This window comes from Leptonychotes weddellii, chromosome 5, assembly GCF_054177405.1.
Source record: "Leptonychotes weddellii isolate Sample4059 chromosome 5, ASM5417740v2, whole genome shotgun sequence".
NCBI classification, from domain to species: Eukaryota; Metazoa; Chordata; class Mammalia; order Carnivora; family Phocidae; genus Leptonychotes; species Leptonychotes weddellii.
The window spans coordinates 76172370-76189117 of NC_138373.1; the positions used below are offsets into that span (position 1 = coordinate 76172370).

The 16748-nt window shown below is 42.6% G+C and overlaps 1 protein-coding gene across 5 annotated transcripts in view; it reads right to left on the reverse strand.

Annotated features, from left to right (window-relative positions):
- Positions 1 to 16748, reverse strand: part of DUSP16 (dual specificity phosphatase 16) — a 96029-nt gene that overhangs the window by 31974 nt on the left and 47307 nt on the right. For 3 of the 5 annotated variants that reach the window (XM_081821240.1, XM_081821241.1, XM_081821239.1), the window contains exons 3-4: positions 9195 to 9788; positions 7892 to 8030 (exon numbers count right to left, since the gene is read on the reverse strand). In XM_081821240.1, coding sequence (XP_081677366.1) covers positions 7892 to 8030; positions 9195 to 9422 — 367 coding nt within the window. In that variant the 5' untranslated portion in view covers positions 9423 to 9788. The remainder of the gene's footprint in view (positions 1 to 7891; positions 8031 to 9194; positions 9789 to 16748) is intronic. The other 2 variants (XM_081821242.1, XM_081821243.1) reach the window with 1 other exon arrangement.

The window sequence follows — 16748 nt, forward strand, 5'->3', positions numbered from 1 at the left end:
ATGTTGGCATGGGTGGGGGCCCAGAATCTGCTTCCTATTCCTAGACCACAATGCCCAGAAGACTCTCAGGGTGACAGAGGCAGCACAGGACAAGAAAAACACTGTTCTGCTACTAAAGGAAAAAAGGCAGAACCGGTGAGTGCTACTTTGGTCATTGAAAAGCAGCACTGAATCCTCACTGTGTTTCTGTCATACCCAATCTTCAGTGTGCTGCTGACTTTACATGAAAGGTGGAGAGAGAAAATTTTTTCAGATGTCCCTAAGTAGCTCAGAACTCCATACGAGCTGGAAGGTCTAATAATACCCCAGGGCTCAGGGAATCAGGGCACATCCCTCAGGAAACTAATCAGACCAACTACAATTAGGACCCAGATCAGGATGAAATGGCTGCTGGACAGGTCTACTGTGATCATCAAAGGGCTCGGTGAAATGAGATTATTAATCAGGAGATAACTCTATGAGTCAGAGGAAAAAGGGCTATGAGTCTGGTCTCTGGGGAATGACTCTTAAAAATCAAATTTGACTAACTTGTACACTGTCTGTGAATCACCATATAACTCATCTCTCAGGCCTTTCTACATGAAGCTCAAAGCTTTCTGATTAGCCCGTAGCAGGCTTTCCCATAGACTACTTCTACTTCTATGTATTCCTCTCTATCCACAGTCCTCTTTGGCCAACTGCACAGCTTCCCTGGAGACCTGACAAAGCAGGCAGGAAGCAAGAGCTACCTGTTCAGTCAACCAAACAACTCAAGACCACTGCAATCATCTGTAGGTTCAAAGAGACATTTAACGAGCACCTACCGTGAGCAGGACACAGCACTAGGTAATGGGGACAGTGGTGACCAAAACAGAAGCCCTCTCTGGAATGGACAGTTTAGTGGGATAAATGTTAACCAAATAATTAGATGAATAATTAACTAATTATAGGTAGGTGGCAAAGAAGCGTATATAACAAAGAAAACCAACTTTGCCTGGTAGCGAGGGAAGACTTGACAACAACACTGAATCCAGCAGGAGACGCTAGGGTGAGTGAGCGGACGACAGGAGGAGGGGCCTCTGTGAAGGCCCGAGACACTGATGCCGCAGGTCTGCAACAACCAGGAGGAGGCCTACAGAAGTGAAACGAACTGAGGACCTATGTGGCATTAGATGAAGCTGGAGAGGTAGGCAGGAGCCAGCCACTATAGGGCCTGGTGAGTCAGTGAAGGATTTGGGAATTTATCCGAAAAGCAATGATGCATATTAGACCCAGGAGTTATATAATCTGGATTACATTAAAATATAAAATAAAAATACCACTTTGGCTCCAGTGTGAGTAATGGATTGTAGGTGGCAAGGCAGAAGATAGGAGAAGGCCAGTGAAGAGGCTCCCGGAGCACTCGGAGCGGGGGGGATGCTCTGGGCTTGACTCGGCTGCTGGCAGGAGGAAGAGAGTAGACACCCTGCGAACTCAGAAGACAGACCTAGGGGACTGGGAGGCGGCAGGGCCTGCAGCCAAATCCCCGACGGCTCACAAGTTTGTCCTTCTGGTTTAAAGAGCTTGCATAATTTGATTTCATCTCTTCTCAATTCCCACTTCTCCCCTTTGCAAAAGAAATCTACTCTAGTCCCCCTACGGCCCTCTAAAATCAAAGTGCAGTCCTGACATTTTGAATCATGTTTCTCCCCCCGTCCGAATGCCGAGGCCCCCCCTCCAAATCTTACTCATCTTCCAAGGTTCAGTTAGAACCCCAATGCCGTAATCAAATCTTCCCCAACCTCTACAGACGACACCCCGTCACCGTTTTCACTGTATCACACAGTATAGCGCAGGATCATATGCCCCTCTTTCGTCCACTTTAGGCATATTTCCCCAAATGGGTCGCTAGGTTCTCAAGAGCAGGGCCAGCCTTTTGCTTTTCTGGTGGCTCAGCCCCGGGCCCAACCACAAAAGTGCCCATGAAACCCTGAGAGGTGGACTGGATGAAAGTCCTGGGTCTGGCGCTTCTCCAGAGCCACAGGTGACACGACCGGGGCAAGGCTGAGACCACCGTGCTCACTGAGGCTGCCATCATCTGGCTCGTGCAGAGGATCGGGATGAGGAACCAAGGAACTATCTTTAGTCTGGTCTGCAGCCCATTTTAAAAAAAAGACATGGCCACAGTTATGATTTCGGCACCGGGAGCAGGGGCAGCGACACCAACCGGCTCACCACACTGGCAGGCAGCAGCTGGAGAGAGAGGATCCAGGCTGCAGGGCCTCACCAAGCTGGGCCGCAGGGACACGGCCGCCAGCGGGCAAGACGGCACCTGTGTTTAGTCTGCTTTCAGGGGCTCTCAGTCCCTGCAGCTTTTTAAACCCAAGAACAGCCAACTCCTGAGCAGCTGTAGTACTTTTACTGAAATCCATTCATTTCCATCTCTTTTACCAACTACTGCAGGATTTGGGATGGGATGACTGAAGACACCCTTCTCTAGACAAAAGGACAGAAGAAATGTCACTAGGTCACAGAACTGATGGTAACAACAGCTTGCACAGCAAAATCTGTCACCAGCAAGACAGGGTTCTACTGTACTTCCATTAGGAAGGATGATAACTGATTCCACTAAACAAAGCTATAGGTTTATTATACAGATCTACTGACTGAATCTAAGATCCCTGTTAAATTGAAAAAGCGTAGAGTCAAATACACTTTTACTCCCTCCTAGTTCTAATTAGACTAGCAAATCTAATGCAAAACAAAGAAATGTGTATTTGGTCTTTAACCATAGCAAACATCAATCTAGACCTTAGCTGTGTTCGGAGACAAACGTTTATAAAAGCCCTTAGTGCTTTACTAACATTGTACCCAACAGTAAATGCTTAATAAATGGTATCTTCTATCTTATTCAGAACTATCCTTCAGCACAGAACAGAGGAGTTAGACTTTTATGTGATGATCACCCCCGCTAAAATAATTTAATGCTTTAAAAATTTTTATATACAGTATATTTTTATACATTGCTTCATTCCATAAAATGTGAAGTAAGAATATGACTCTGAAATCCACAGAGAGTCTGAGAAAGAGCTACCACAAAAAGAGCCTTCAGTCCAGCCTCCTGATGAAATTCCACAAGACTCTGGAATTACTGTGGATATGGGCCTTGGGCACGTGGTGGGAGTGAGAGCTTGGGAGAGTCACTCAGGGCTCAGTTATTTTCCTCGTCTGTAAATGGCAGGGCTGAAGTCTGTGATTCATGTGTGGTGTTTTGCTGTAGGGTTGGTTATCCTGTGTCTCATCACAGGACAGAAATGAGTGCTGCAGAGTTAATAAACTGCTGTGGGTTCCTTTTGCTTTTACTCAGAACCACAGCAGTGAGGAAAGAGAAGGAAATAACAACAGTATTTCTCATCTGCAGGTTGATCTTTATTTCTACTAACGACCCATCTATTCTCTTTTCTCTATGTTAGCAAGAAATAAAAGTCCAAGTTCGGTATTTTTTTCTCTTCTCTTCTAGATTTATGTTCAATCTGGTGCCCTGAGAAATGAATAAGGCCAAGAAACAAGATTACTTTTTAAAAAGAACTAGTTTTCTGAACATTACCAAGACCAAAAAAGTTGATCAGTAAGTCAATGGTGGCAACTATTTGTTTTCTAACTCAGGATGATAACAGCTTTTAAAAGAAGACAACTGATACAGGGGTTCCACATGCATCATCTAAGCCAATCCTCACAACCAGGACCCTCCACTATGGTCATTTTTGTGAAACATGTTTACATCACCCTTCCGTCACTCCCTCCATTCAAATTCTTCGGTCTTGTTTTCACAGATGGCTGTGGGAGCACAGATGGGTTTTTAAACTGTGCTTATTTAATAACAGATTTCAAAATTGAAAAAAAAGTGGAAAAGATGGTTTTGTCATCACCTATCCAACAATGATGATGGAGAATTTCCCAAAGGGATCCAAATTCATTCTTTCTTATTCAGTTGAGGCTGCTACTACTGGTAATTAAACCCTTTACTCCTCTGGGGGTAAAACGATGTTATGGTTTGGCTCAGTTTGGTTATTGGGAGACTTCCTAATGGCTAAATAGAACAATCAATTTATATTCACCTCTAAGAACATATAGAAATTATCACAACCATTCTCAGTTTATATGGATTCATGGACTTGTATCTTCCAATGAGTGGAGCTAGAACTCTAGAGCTATTAGCTTTTTATCAACATTCAGTATTTAAGGATCAAGTAAGATTCACATGATTTCATTGCATTTTTTTTATTAGCTCTTAAAATCATGTTTAAATCTACTTCAATAGATGGAAACATTTTCATATTGCTTTCCTCATAACAGCTGTATGTTTGCTCTGAATGAATATACTTTGTAAATCATTTATTTTAAAACAATCTCAAGTTTTCACTATACTTTCAGGTTAGTTTCATCACTGTTTAATACAATCACTTATATTCTACACTAATAAAATGAATCACATGAAATATAAATGGGGTAAAACTACATGTAAGCTAATTTACATATCAAATATTTACTGAGAATTTAAGAAGTGCTGGGCCTTGTGGGGGAACACAGAGATGAAAAAGACATAGTCCTCAGCTTGAAAAAGAGAATCCAGGAAGGGGAGCTAAGCTAATAAATGAAAAATGATAACATAAGATTTAAATAAGATTTTAAGATAATAATGAAAAATAGTATATGGCTATCAAGTTAATCTTGGGAATACTGACTGTTTAGAAGAGGAGAAAGTTGGTCAGGCAAGGGTCAAGGTCCCAGGCTGTGGGGGCCTGCAGATGAGGCCAGTACAGGCAGGGTTCACTGCAGAACAAGGGTCCAAGTTTCAGGACTAGAAGACTTGGTAAAATGGTCTCCCTGATAATTAGCTGCCCACGTGGCTTAAGAGAACCCTTTGCACCTGGTAGAAACAAGTTTAAGGGGCAGCTGGGTGGCTCAGTCGGTTAAGTGTCTGCCTTCAGCTCAGGTCACGATCCCGGGGTCCTGGGACTGAGCCCCAAGTCAGGCTCCCTGCTCAGCGGGGAGCCTGCTTCTCCCTCTCTTTCTGCCTGCTGCCCTCCCCCGCCCCGCTTGTGTTTTCTCTGTCAAATAAATAAACACAATCTTAAAAAAACAAACAAAAAACAAGTTTAATAAGCTAGCCCCATCCCCGAAGAGGACCTGTTCCACATTAAGGAATTAAGCCCATTCCAGTAGAGCGTCCTTCAGTAACCCTGCATTTCTTTATGTCCCTATAACTAGGTCCTATAGGTAGGCGTAGGTCTCCACTTGTTGGAGAGAGACAGCTCATTAGACTTCTTCTATCTGTTCCTGGGGATGTCTTTTTTTTCCCCTTCTCTAAAGTCATTTTTGCACAGGCAAGGTGGCCTTGTGAATGGGAATGGAATTGAGGCCACAATTCTTTACTTCCATATCTAATGACCATAAAAGCCATCTCACATCTGATACTTTCTTCCCGAATAATCTCAGAGTAGCTGAAAGCTTTAAGCCGATGGAGAAATCACCCCCAAGAAACCACCACATCTTTCTATTATGAGGCTGACAACCATCTCCAACTGCTAAGAGCAACAGGGGCAGTTTGTAGTGGAAATGGTCTCCAGCTACCTTGTCATTTTCTATGGCGCCTGTGAGAAGCTTGTGTGCTTTTCCACAGTTATTTCCCATCCCCACAAGATACTGAAGAAACACCTGTCCCACATCCCTGGAACATCCAATGAGCAGTTGGACCTTGGCAACAAAGCGGGTTGCCAAGAACTGACGGCCAGAGCTTCCCAGCACTCTTTTCCACTTATGCTACTCTTCGGTCTACTCCGAGGAGCAGACTCACTAACCAAGGGAATTTCCAATTGGTCAGGGGCTTCTGGATGGTTAGAAGGCTGCAAACCATCCAGAACCCTCTCTTAGGTATCATAAGAGATCTGGCTGCTCAGAAACTCCCAAACAAGGCAATTCAATTCAGTCCCTTAAGCCACCTCCTTAACTAAAAGATACACAGGATTCTGGGGTGTGGATCGGGATATGGTGCTATCAATACGTTCGGTGTGGTTCTTGGTGCTGCCTGGATGGACTCTCATTTAGATCCAGGCAACCAGGCATTGCCTGTACAACATGGGAATGTCAGGTGTTCGGATTCAGTGTGTCATTCCACATGTCTTTCCACTGTTGAGCTGATCGAGCTGATCAGACTGAGCCCTTTCTCTTCCTTGCCCAAGGAGTGCTCCTCCCAAACTGACACATGGCCGGTAAGAAGTTACCTTCCCAGGTAACTCAAGCATGCTCTTTGTTAAAGCGGGGAAAGGTATTCAAGGAACTAAAACTCCTGTGCTAGAAACTCAACATGAGCTCATTCCTCCACGGGAGTGTCTGTCTGGCCATGCTGCCAAGCCAGAGCCCCCCACAGGGAAAGTGTCTCCAACAAGAGTGAGGTGAGACAGTCACTTTGCTGTGAAGCACATCTTGGTGTCCCCTCTTTAAGAAAAACCCTGGTCCTATTAACAGCATGCCAAGGTAAAGTCCTCACAGCGCCTACAAGAAGCATGAAAGGAGTTCCTAAACTCACCAAATCAGTTTAGTGGAACTCTAATAAAAGCGGTATTTACCACAGTATACTCCCAGGAAAAGAATGCACCGATCAACAAGAGATGGAGCCTGATATTCTAATTCCCTCAGTCACAGAACTCTGAAAACTTCTTTCTAAGGCATGCTGGCTTCACTTAAGGAAACTAACAGAAAGATCACGCAGTATCACAGCATGAGCAAAAGGCGGGGCAGCAGATCATCTGAAAGAGACAGGAAACCATGCCTGCTTTTTGAGACCTGAAGCAAAAGCTGATGAGCGAGAACTGGAGACACGGAAATCTTATCTAAACCTTCACAGAGTTGAAGTGTTAACATACCAACAACTGATGAATCCTATTCTCTGAAAACTGAAACGTTTACACTTCTAAAAATCAACTGCCAACGACATCAAGTTCATGGTACCATCCTTGCAACAAAAGATTAAAAGTGTGAAAATGATAATATCTACCATATTTTGTTTTCTTAGATCGCATTTTTAAAAGCCCTCTTGCCTTTCATGGTGGCAGAATCTGCGGGACACAGCAGCTTTGTGTTAAAGGTCACTGTGCATTGTCACACTGTATTCCCCACTCTGTGAGCCCATGTCAGTGAAAGGGCTTTAGTAACGTCTGCAAAACAGGGGAAGCAAAGGATGAACACTGCTTTGGAATTCAATGAAATGGAACTTGCACACTGCCCCCCTTTTCAGACAGACATAAAATAGTTCTTCCCAGGTACTTTATAAAGTCATCTGCTTAGTGTTTGCAAACTGAGACCTTTTTCAGTTGTAAAAACAAAACGATAATACACAAGTAAATGAGTTTTTAAACTGTCTCCCTAATTACCAGAAGAAATAGTTTATACGCATTCTCCCCCTCATTGCTCATAATGTCCAAGAATGGTGGGCTGATCTGGAGTCCGCTGTAACTGTAACTGTTCAATAAGAGTTGGACACTGTGACACCAGTCTGGCTCTTGCCACAGGCGGTGGGAACCAAGAGCAGGAGTTGAGAAGTAGAGCATTTCTACTGTTTTTAGATCCCAGATGAATGGAAAAATCTCTGGCCAGAAGCAGCACACAGATCTATGTGACATTTCTAGCTAACAAATAAATACCAAATGAAGAGGCATTTGAGCTAAGTAAGAAACACATTGACTACTGTGGAAGAATGGTAGTATTGAACTTAAATAGAATAGTTATGTCAATCAGAAGCTTTAAATAAATCAGTTTACCCATGACACTCACAGTTGTGATGACCTACTGTACTCTGAGCTCTCTGTGAAATACTGCTTATGGGGAGGGCTCCATGAGATTGAAGTTCTTTCAATTCTACCACAAGCCTTACCTGCAAGCAGGTGAACGGAGCTGAAGCTCTTCTCCAGTTTACCCAGAAGTACAGTGAGAAAACAGTCTGAAGACAGAGAGGCAACATCCTGGGAGCTTTGATCGTAAACTACAACCTTCTGACTGCAATCGATATCAACCTGCAGTGCAAATCAGAGGCTGTTAGGAAAGAAGCTGGGAAAATCATCCCAGAAGCAAATAACTGCCCCCCTCCCTCCACTTTCAAGTAATAATCTGAATAAAAAGGACACACAGTTGACTGGATAAACCTAGTATACAAATGGTTTAAATGCTTGTAAAAATCAACTTTTAAAAGGCAAAATTGGTGTTATTTCTGTGTAGGTATGCTCAAATCTCCTTGGTTTAAAATCCTTACCGCTATAAAACGCTAAAACTCATAAAACAAATAATATGTAAAATAAACGTAACAATCCTTAAACTAAAGAAACATTTTGAAATGTTTCTACATAACGAAGAAATCAGCTGTGGTGCCTGGGTGGCTCAGTCATTAAGCGTCTGCCTTCGGCTCAGGTCATGATCCCAGGGTCCTGGGATCGAGCCCCGCATCGGGCTCCCCGCTTTGCGGGAAGCCTGCTTCTCCCTCTCCCACTCCCCCTGCTTGTGTTCCCTCTCTCGCTATGTCTCTCTCTGTCAAATAAATAAATAAATAAATAAATCTTAAAAAAAAAAAAGTGAACTCATTTTTATTCCTGAAAAAAAGAAACAGCCTTACCTACCACAAGGACAACATTTTGGAATCCCAGAAATAACCTTCCTCCAAGATAAATTACATCCCTAAATCCTGAACAATGGTTCCTTCCCTTCCCACAAATAAACAGCACTTCTAATATAATCAGTTTCCACTTTCTTCCCAAACCACTTGAAAAGAATGATTTCCTTTCAGTAAATTTGTAGATAACACAAAATAATGTATTAATTTAGTGATTGTTGACACATGTACTATAAATTATTATATATTAAGTTACTAATAATTAATATCATGTTATCAACTATAACTACTTATTAGTGTTTAAATTTTTAAAAAGTTTAGCAAACCATTAAAAGAGGTAAACACAGCACTTGACCAAATTAAAACAAGTTAACCTTTCTGTATAGTTTAGAAATATTCTTAAATGTGACAGTGTGGTTAGTAAATTACTTTGAGGTATCCCTAAGGTACCAAAGTTTAAAAAGCAACCAAAACTTCCTCAGATTACTTTTTCCCCTTAAAAGTGAGGCTTTGTTTTAAAATTATTCCTCATTCAGGGTGTCTGTTTTAAAAAGCAAAAAAAGAAAGCATTTACCTTATGTTTTGCCGAATGCTGGATGAGCTCTGTAATTAACACTTTGTCCTGTTGCAACCTTCGCTTCATAAGCTTGGAGCAGTTGATATTAATGGCTTCTAAAATGTGGGATGTATTGTATTCCACAAATGGCCGGCTATCAATTAGCAGCACTTTCTCCGTTCCACTTTCCAGCAGAGCCACCAACCTCTCAGTAACAATTTGAGTTCCAATCATCTCATGGGCCATGACAACAATAAGTCTTCTTTTCCCACCTCCTTCTTTAATTTGCCACGATGATGTAATGGTGGTGTACTCAAAGGCTCAGCCACTCCATTGTACTAAAAATGTATGAGGTCAGGCTGGTGGTGACTGGCAAAAGGAGAGTTAAACCCATTTTCAGCAAGAGCCCTCCAAGTGAATGTCCCTTTCTCTTTCCCCGTTGATGTGTTCTTGCAAAGGACTCCTTCCACAAAGCAGCCCCTCACATCTGATTCATAAAGAGATGACTGGAATAACCATTCCACAACAAAAGATGCTTTGGGACAGCCAGGGCATTACATCATTCTTTACCTTTGCTCCTCGCTCCAACAGCTTTACACTGGACTGAAAATCCTACATGAAGAAAGACAGACAGAAAACAAAACATGGGGTCAAAAAAAAAGAAAGAGCATCAGATTAGCGAGAGTGTATGATTCATAATATTTACTCCATTAATCTAATTTCATACTTGATGCACTGTTTCATTTGAACAAACAAAAAGAACAAACAGGCATGGCTTCAGAAAACCTACTGATAATTCACTTTTACATCAAAATATAAAAACTCAAAGGAGACAAAAGAAGACATAGTCATGAATTGTAGTGACTGGGGGCCCAGAATTACACGCTTGTAGTATGAGATTGAAAGAGCTGTAAAAAGCTGCTTGAGGTAACATTTTTTTCCAAATGGGTTTCCTCCATTTTATTTGCTTATTTCTTGAAAAGAGGACAAAGAACAACAGCCTACCAGCAGGTAAGCAAGCCCACACTGCATGTGAACACACATACACACACCAGGGCGCCCCAGCAGCCCCTGTAAATGGCCCTTAGGAAAACTTTCCATACACTTCAACTGCCTTTTAAGGAAGAAGAGGAACAAAAATGGCTGATATTCTTGTCATACCAATTGCTGAGCTCACTGCTGGGGGCCTGTGATGTACCCAGCGCCCACCAAGGCAGTCTCACTGCTATGACCCTGGCCAGTCCATCCCCCCAGTTCCTTGACCCTTCCTAGGCTTACCCCTCATTTTCTTGTGCCTCATTCTTTGGAGAATCACTGATTCCCAGCCTTAGAAAATCTCACATCTTCACCTGGGCCTCTACGTCAACAACCATAGAGCAAACATGCAGAACCCTTAGTACCTGACCCAGTGCCTCCCTCTTCTTGCCAAACTCCTGTAACTGACCACTTCCTAATTGACACTTGTTGGAGTTTTGTTCCCATAGCTTGGATCTCACCCTGACCTTCAATATTGTCAGATTCCTAGCTCCCCGGCCCATCTCTGCTCACAAGAAACGCTCCACTACATTGCACTAGATGTCCACTGCTGGCATTCACCTTCTACAGGGTAAACTATGTGATGGCAGAGGTTTTGTATTGTATTTCCTATCTCCATAGTGCTTTGCACAGAAGATACTCAACTCATGTTGTTGTAAGTAAAATCCTCCACAAATGATTTAAAATACTGAATAAATATCTAGTTAACTGATTTCCGATCAGGATGGTAAAACCCTCAGACAACATTGGGTCCTGTTCCTAATTCCAGACTTACAGCTGAGAGACTGAAGCATGGAGAAGTACAGTGAGGAAACCAAGAGGAGTGGCTGTGCCATTTACCTGTTACTTAACTCTGGAAAATCATATAACCTCCCTGACCCACACGTTCCTCATCTATAAAATGTACCTATAATACAGGCCTTGTCTCCTCACAAAGTCTGTTTGGAGGACAAAATTACCAAGGTTACCTAAAGTCAGTAAAAACACAACTACTTATATAGAGAAAGGAGGGAAGCTGCTCTAAAGATACCAATGGCGACCAGAGCTGCCTTGCATCAGGAATCTAAAAGACCTCATCCAGCAGGTAAACACAGAAGCCATTCTGCCCTCCTGTATAATCCAGACTCAAGCGAGCTGCGCCCAATCTCTCAGAACCAGACACACACGGAGTTAGAAGGCACCTGAGAAATCATCGCTTCTGCTCCTGCACCTTACAAATCAGTTCCACAGAATACAGTATTTGTCCATTTCTTGTCTTCATTAAATTAATGTATTTTTAGTACAGCTTACTGGCAATGAGGTACAAAAATCATCTCTATCTTCAATCGAAGAAACTGGAACAGAGAATCTGTATGTATAGTCAATCAACGGAATATACTTTGGCAAAGCACCTACCAAGGATGCAACATCGAATTGAGTCCCGACTGCTCAGTGACATAGTTCACAGCAGTGTGAGGTCCTGTACTCAGATTGTCTGACTCCCAAACCAGGGCTCCCACTACTGGGTTACCCTGTTTTCCCTAAGTACCTGTTCCCATAATGGAACTGGACTGAGAAAGAATGGCCCAACTTGTCCATGAGGGTGCCCTGGTGGCACAGAAAGTGGAAATCTGAGAACAGGAGCAAGTTGATTCCAACAATGGCACTGGGTATCCGAGTCTGATTGGCTCCTCTCGATAAAATCCGGATGGCACAAAGCAATTATCTGGGTTAGCAGATCAAGGGACAAAGAGAGGGAGAAGACAGCAAACATGCAAAAGTTGAATTAGAAAGTTCTCATCTTGGGGCGCCTGGGTGGCTCAGTTGGTTAAGCAACTGCCTTCGGCTCAGGTCATGATCCTGGAGTCCCAGGATCGAGTCCCGCATCAGGCTCCCTGCTCGGCAGGGAGTCTGCTTCTCCCTCTGACCCTCCTCCCTCTCATGTTCTCTGTCTCTCATTCTCTCTCTCGCAAATAAATAAAATCTTAAAAAAAAAAAAAAAGAAAAGAAAGTTCTCATCTTTGCTTCCCTTCAGCCAAATCTCCTAAGCCCAAATCACCAAAACCAAAGATAGGCTACAGCATGCAGTTCTACTGGGCAGAAAATGGCCATCCTTACCCAGAGAACCAGAGTCGGGACTTCCAGATACAAAAAGGAAAGGTCTGGGCAAAGTGACCCTAGTATGAGGATGTAATTGAAGCAAAGCACTGAATGTGAAATGAAGATAAAGTTACACCCTTTCATGCCATACTGAAGCCAGCTGGAGCCCTCCTGTTATACTTTTATGCCCAAGCTCTGATGTTCTATAGTCCCAAATAGATTATGTGAGGCAGAGCCCTGCCAAGGGGGTGAGGGGGGTAGGGGAACAATAGCCTTAAACCTTATTTATTTACAGCCAGAGAATTTTGGTTAAGTCCTCATCCTAGGCTGCAACTCTAATTTAGAAATTTCTGGGCATTCACTGTTCATTCTGATGAATGTCAATACCTGAGATCGGGAACATGCCTGTGACAGTTTTGTTTTTGAAAACTTTTGCATTAGGTAGGATTTAAAAGATGATAAGAGAACATTTTATTGTTGGCAAAACTATGAAGCTAATCTTACCCAAAATTTCTACAAGAAGTCAAAAGGAATAAACATTCTTAGATTGAACCTTAAGGGCCCAGATGCGTATTACAAAAGCCAGGGCAGACCAGCTTTACTATTTATCGATTTACTTAAATGATTTTTAAAGTTTTAACTATTTTCTTTCCATTTTTAAAAAGATTTTATTTATTCATTTGAGAGGGAGAGAGACAGGGAGAGCATAAGCAGGGGGAAAAACCGGCAGAGGGAGAGGAAGAAGCAGACTCCCCGCTGAGCAGGCAGCCCGACATGCGGCTAGATCCCAGGACCTGGAGATCATGACCTGAGCCGAAGGTAGATGCTTAACCATCTGAGCCACCCAGGCGCCCCAAGATTTTATTTTTTTAAGTAATCTCCACAGCCAGTGTGGGGCTCGAACTCATGACCCCGAGATCAAGAATCACACACTCCACTGACTAAGCCAGCCAGGCACCCCTTTTTCTTCCACTTTTAATAGATAACACATTCACTGGCTCAAAAAAGGTATAAAAATGGGGTATCTGGGTGAAGTGTCTGCCTTCGGCTCAGGTCATGATCCCAGGGTCCTGGGATTGAGCCCCACATCGGGCTCCCTGCTCAGTGGAGAGCCTGCTTCTCCCTCTCCCTCTACCTGCCGCTCTGCCTACTTGTGCTCTTTCTCTATCTGTCAAATAAATAAATAAAATCTTAAAAAAAAAAAAAAAGGACTGGTACAACTTAAAAAAAAAAGGTATAAAATTTATACATAACCAGGAATATGTACAGTTTACTGTATGTTTGTTACATTTCAACAAAGCTATTAAAAATTGCCATAATACTGAAACTCCAACAAATACATTAAGTGAAAAACAGGAAAACACTGAAAATCCTTCTCCTACCCTTGTCCCATCTGCCCAGGTCCTCCCCCTGCCCTGTACCGCAAACCACAGTGAATAGTTTCTTCTGACTTCTTCCAAAGATTTTTTTTTTAAATGAATACAGAATGAGACACAAATATATAGTCTTCCCCCTTTCTCCATTTGTTCAACTGGTTACACAGTACATACACTTGTGCATCCTGATTTTTTCTTTCACTTAAAATACTACAGTGTGATTTTTTTCTCATTGCCCTCTTGGCTGCCTGGGGACCACAGTGAGGAGCCTGGCCCATGCCCGATGCTCAGGAGATGGGTCAGGTGGCTGGAGCAGCTGGAAGACTATTCTGAGATTGATGGGGTGCCCCCAGTCTACCATCAAGGAAATTTGGGTGGCAGTAGGCCCTTCAGAAGACAACTAAAGAATCCTTTTCTATGCATTGAATAAAGTTTTCTATTTCTCTAAAAAAAAAAAAAAAAATGTCAAGAAACCAGTATTTATCACACCAAAGAACTAGTAACCTTAACTAGGGCCACTAAACAAATATTTGCCAAGTATCCCACTTTCAGAAATGAACATTTTAAAAAACTTTATTTATGAAGGGAAAGAGATAGGCTGTGGAAACATTTTAGTACAACAAAATTACTATACAGGTCAGTGAACAAAATGGGCAAATCCCCTTAAGAAAGGCCAATTTTGGTATATTTTACATTTTACCAAACAACTTCTTTTATATTTTAATAGTTAATAGTAACATAAATTGTATAAGAACCTTCCTCCTTTAATATACAATTTTTAAGTTTATGTGTAATTTATTTCATGTACGGAAATTTATCTATGATTTTATCATGGAAATTAGTAGAGTTTTATTTACTGAAATTCACTCTACTCTGCAGAGTATCAATGAAATGAAGTATACCACTGAATTAGTTACGTCAGAGGACCATAAGCCTAAGACTGTTTTAATGATAAGGTGAACAAGTGGAATGTTTTAATTAAAAGAACAATGTACAGTTTGAATACCAGTATTTGCCTCTAAAGTAATTAGCTATAAAAGGAAAAATTTTTTTCTTTTTATTTTCTTCACTACTCATAACACAGCCTTAAAGCTAGTGCCCAAACAGAAAATTTTTTAAGGATTAAGGTTGTTTTTAAATGATTCCATTAAGCATCTCCCTCCTGTTCTCTGAAGTGTTTGTTACTTTCTTCAACTTTGCAGGCAAGATAGATCCTGGCTTCCAGGTCAGTCATACTGACACTTTGTATATCCCGCCAGAAAGAAGGTGAGAACCTTTCCCACACACAATTTCCCCCTTCTACCTACCCATGGGCTATTTTCTGCCAACAGCAACAGCTCATCTGTTGGCAGGCACTGCGGCCTCAGGCCCTCAGCAAGGGCTGCAGCAGGCAGGTAAGGGACAGGGCTCCAGGAACAAGCCTGCAGGCCTGAGAGGTGGGACCTATGGGGACTCAGTGGCTACCCCTCAGAGAGGCACATTTCCATTTTAAATACTTCCTTCACAAAGAAATTCTCAGAAGGAAAAGGATCCTATGCCTATGGGGTGCTTAAATGGCCTGTTTAGCAAAGAAAGTGACTGAGCTTTATTTGGTTGGGCTTGAGCTCAAGTTCAAATTCTCAGAGAATTTATGGATAGGATATAATCAGGTGAGAAGTTTGCTTTTACTAAACTACAAGCCAGTCTTAAAATTTTTTCCTCCAATAAAAGTGAAGAAATAGGGAACAAGATACACTAAACAGCCTTTCAGCAGAGCCTTAAATGTAGATTTTCAGTAACAGAAAAACTGAACAAATCAAAAGGGAAAAAAGCAGGCTATGATGTCTGGAAACAAGGAAGAACATCTTTGACTTTGACCGTCTATACTGATGAAAGCAACTTTGCCTCATATGCTGTGGGTAAACCCTAACAGAAATTCTGAAGTCTGATATTTGGTAAAATACATTCAATTAAAAAAAACAAAATAAACAAAAAACCACCCTCACCAAAGCCAAGAAGACTATATGAGCTTAATGTATTTTCAGTTGCCTATTAATGTCTTGACCATATTTTCTTACCCCAAAATAGAGGACACATTCTGACAAATGGTGGCAATAATGGGATAGACTGCTTGAAGCACAAGCGTCTGGACACAGAGACAGCACTTGTTAGCACCATAAAACCTAGCCATCTCTCACCGACTTATGGCACTGTTGAGAGCACCCACTCCTATCGGAGGCTTCCTCAAGGACCCACAGATAAAGACTGGAAGAGCAGCCATGCTTCAAAGACTAAAAAGACTGTCTTTGCTTCAGACACAGGCCAGCCCAGGTACAGTCTGGATCAGAGAGAAGACTTCACCAAGTTTCTGCTCAGGAAGAGCACCGCACTCTTGGTACTGGCTCAGCTGGAGCCTCCATCTTTCCTTCTTAGCGCTGCTTCCTGTTTATGCTCACCTGTCTCACTAGCTTCCCCTTCCCTGATCCACCAGAGCTACCCTCCTCCCCCCCTCCTTCTGCCACACCATGTGCCTATTCTAGACCTACCCCTTGCACCCACAGCTCCCTGACTTACCCCTCTCATGTGTAATGCTTTCTCCAGGCACCTTAGTCCAACTAAGGACTCTACTCCCTGGAAGAGGGGCCTGGATATGAGGTGGTGTTAACGGAATGGGAATGGAAGGATCCTTGGATGAAGTCTCTGGGTAAAAGAAAAAGTGGCCAGTGGCTGGTGTAAACCGAGAGTCAAGAGACAACGTTTTGGAAAGATATTTGCAATAAAGGTGGCCTGGAGGCAGAGAGGAAAGATTCAGACCAAACCAAACAGAGCTCAGATGGGGACTAACATGTACATCTTGGTCTCCTTGAGCACCTGTCAGGCCTACTGTAACTCACTCACTCAACCAACAGATAGTTATTGGGCACCTAGGAAGTGCTAGGCACTGCCGGAGAAATGCAGCAAAAATGAGCTAGGTGAGGACTCCTGTTCTCCGGAGCTTCTAATTCACTGACAGGAGACACAACAGACAGCAGCAGGACACCAGGCTGTAGGACAGATGGTGGCAAGCGCTACGGAGCAAAAACCAAGCGGGGGGGGGGGGGGG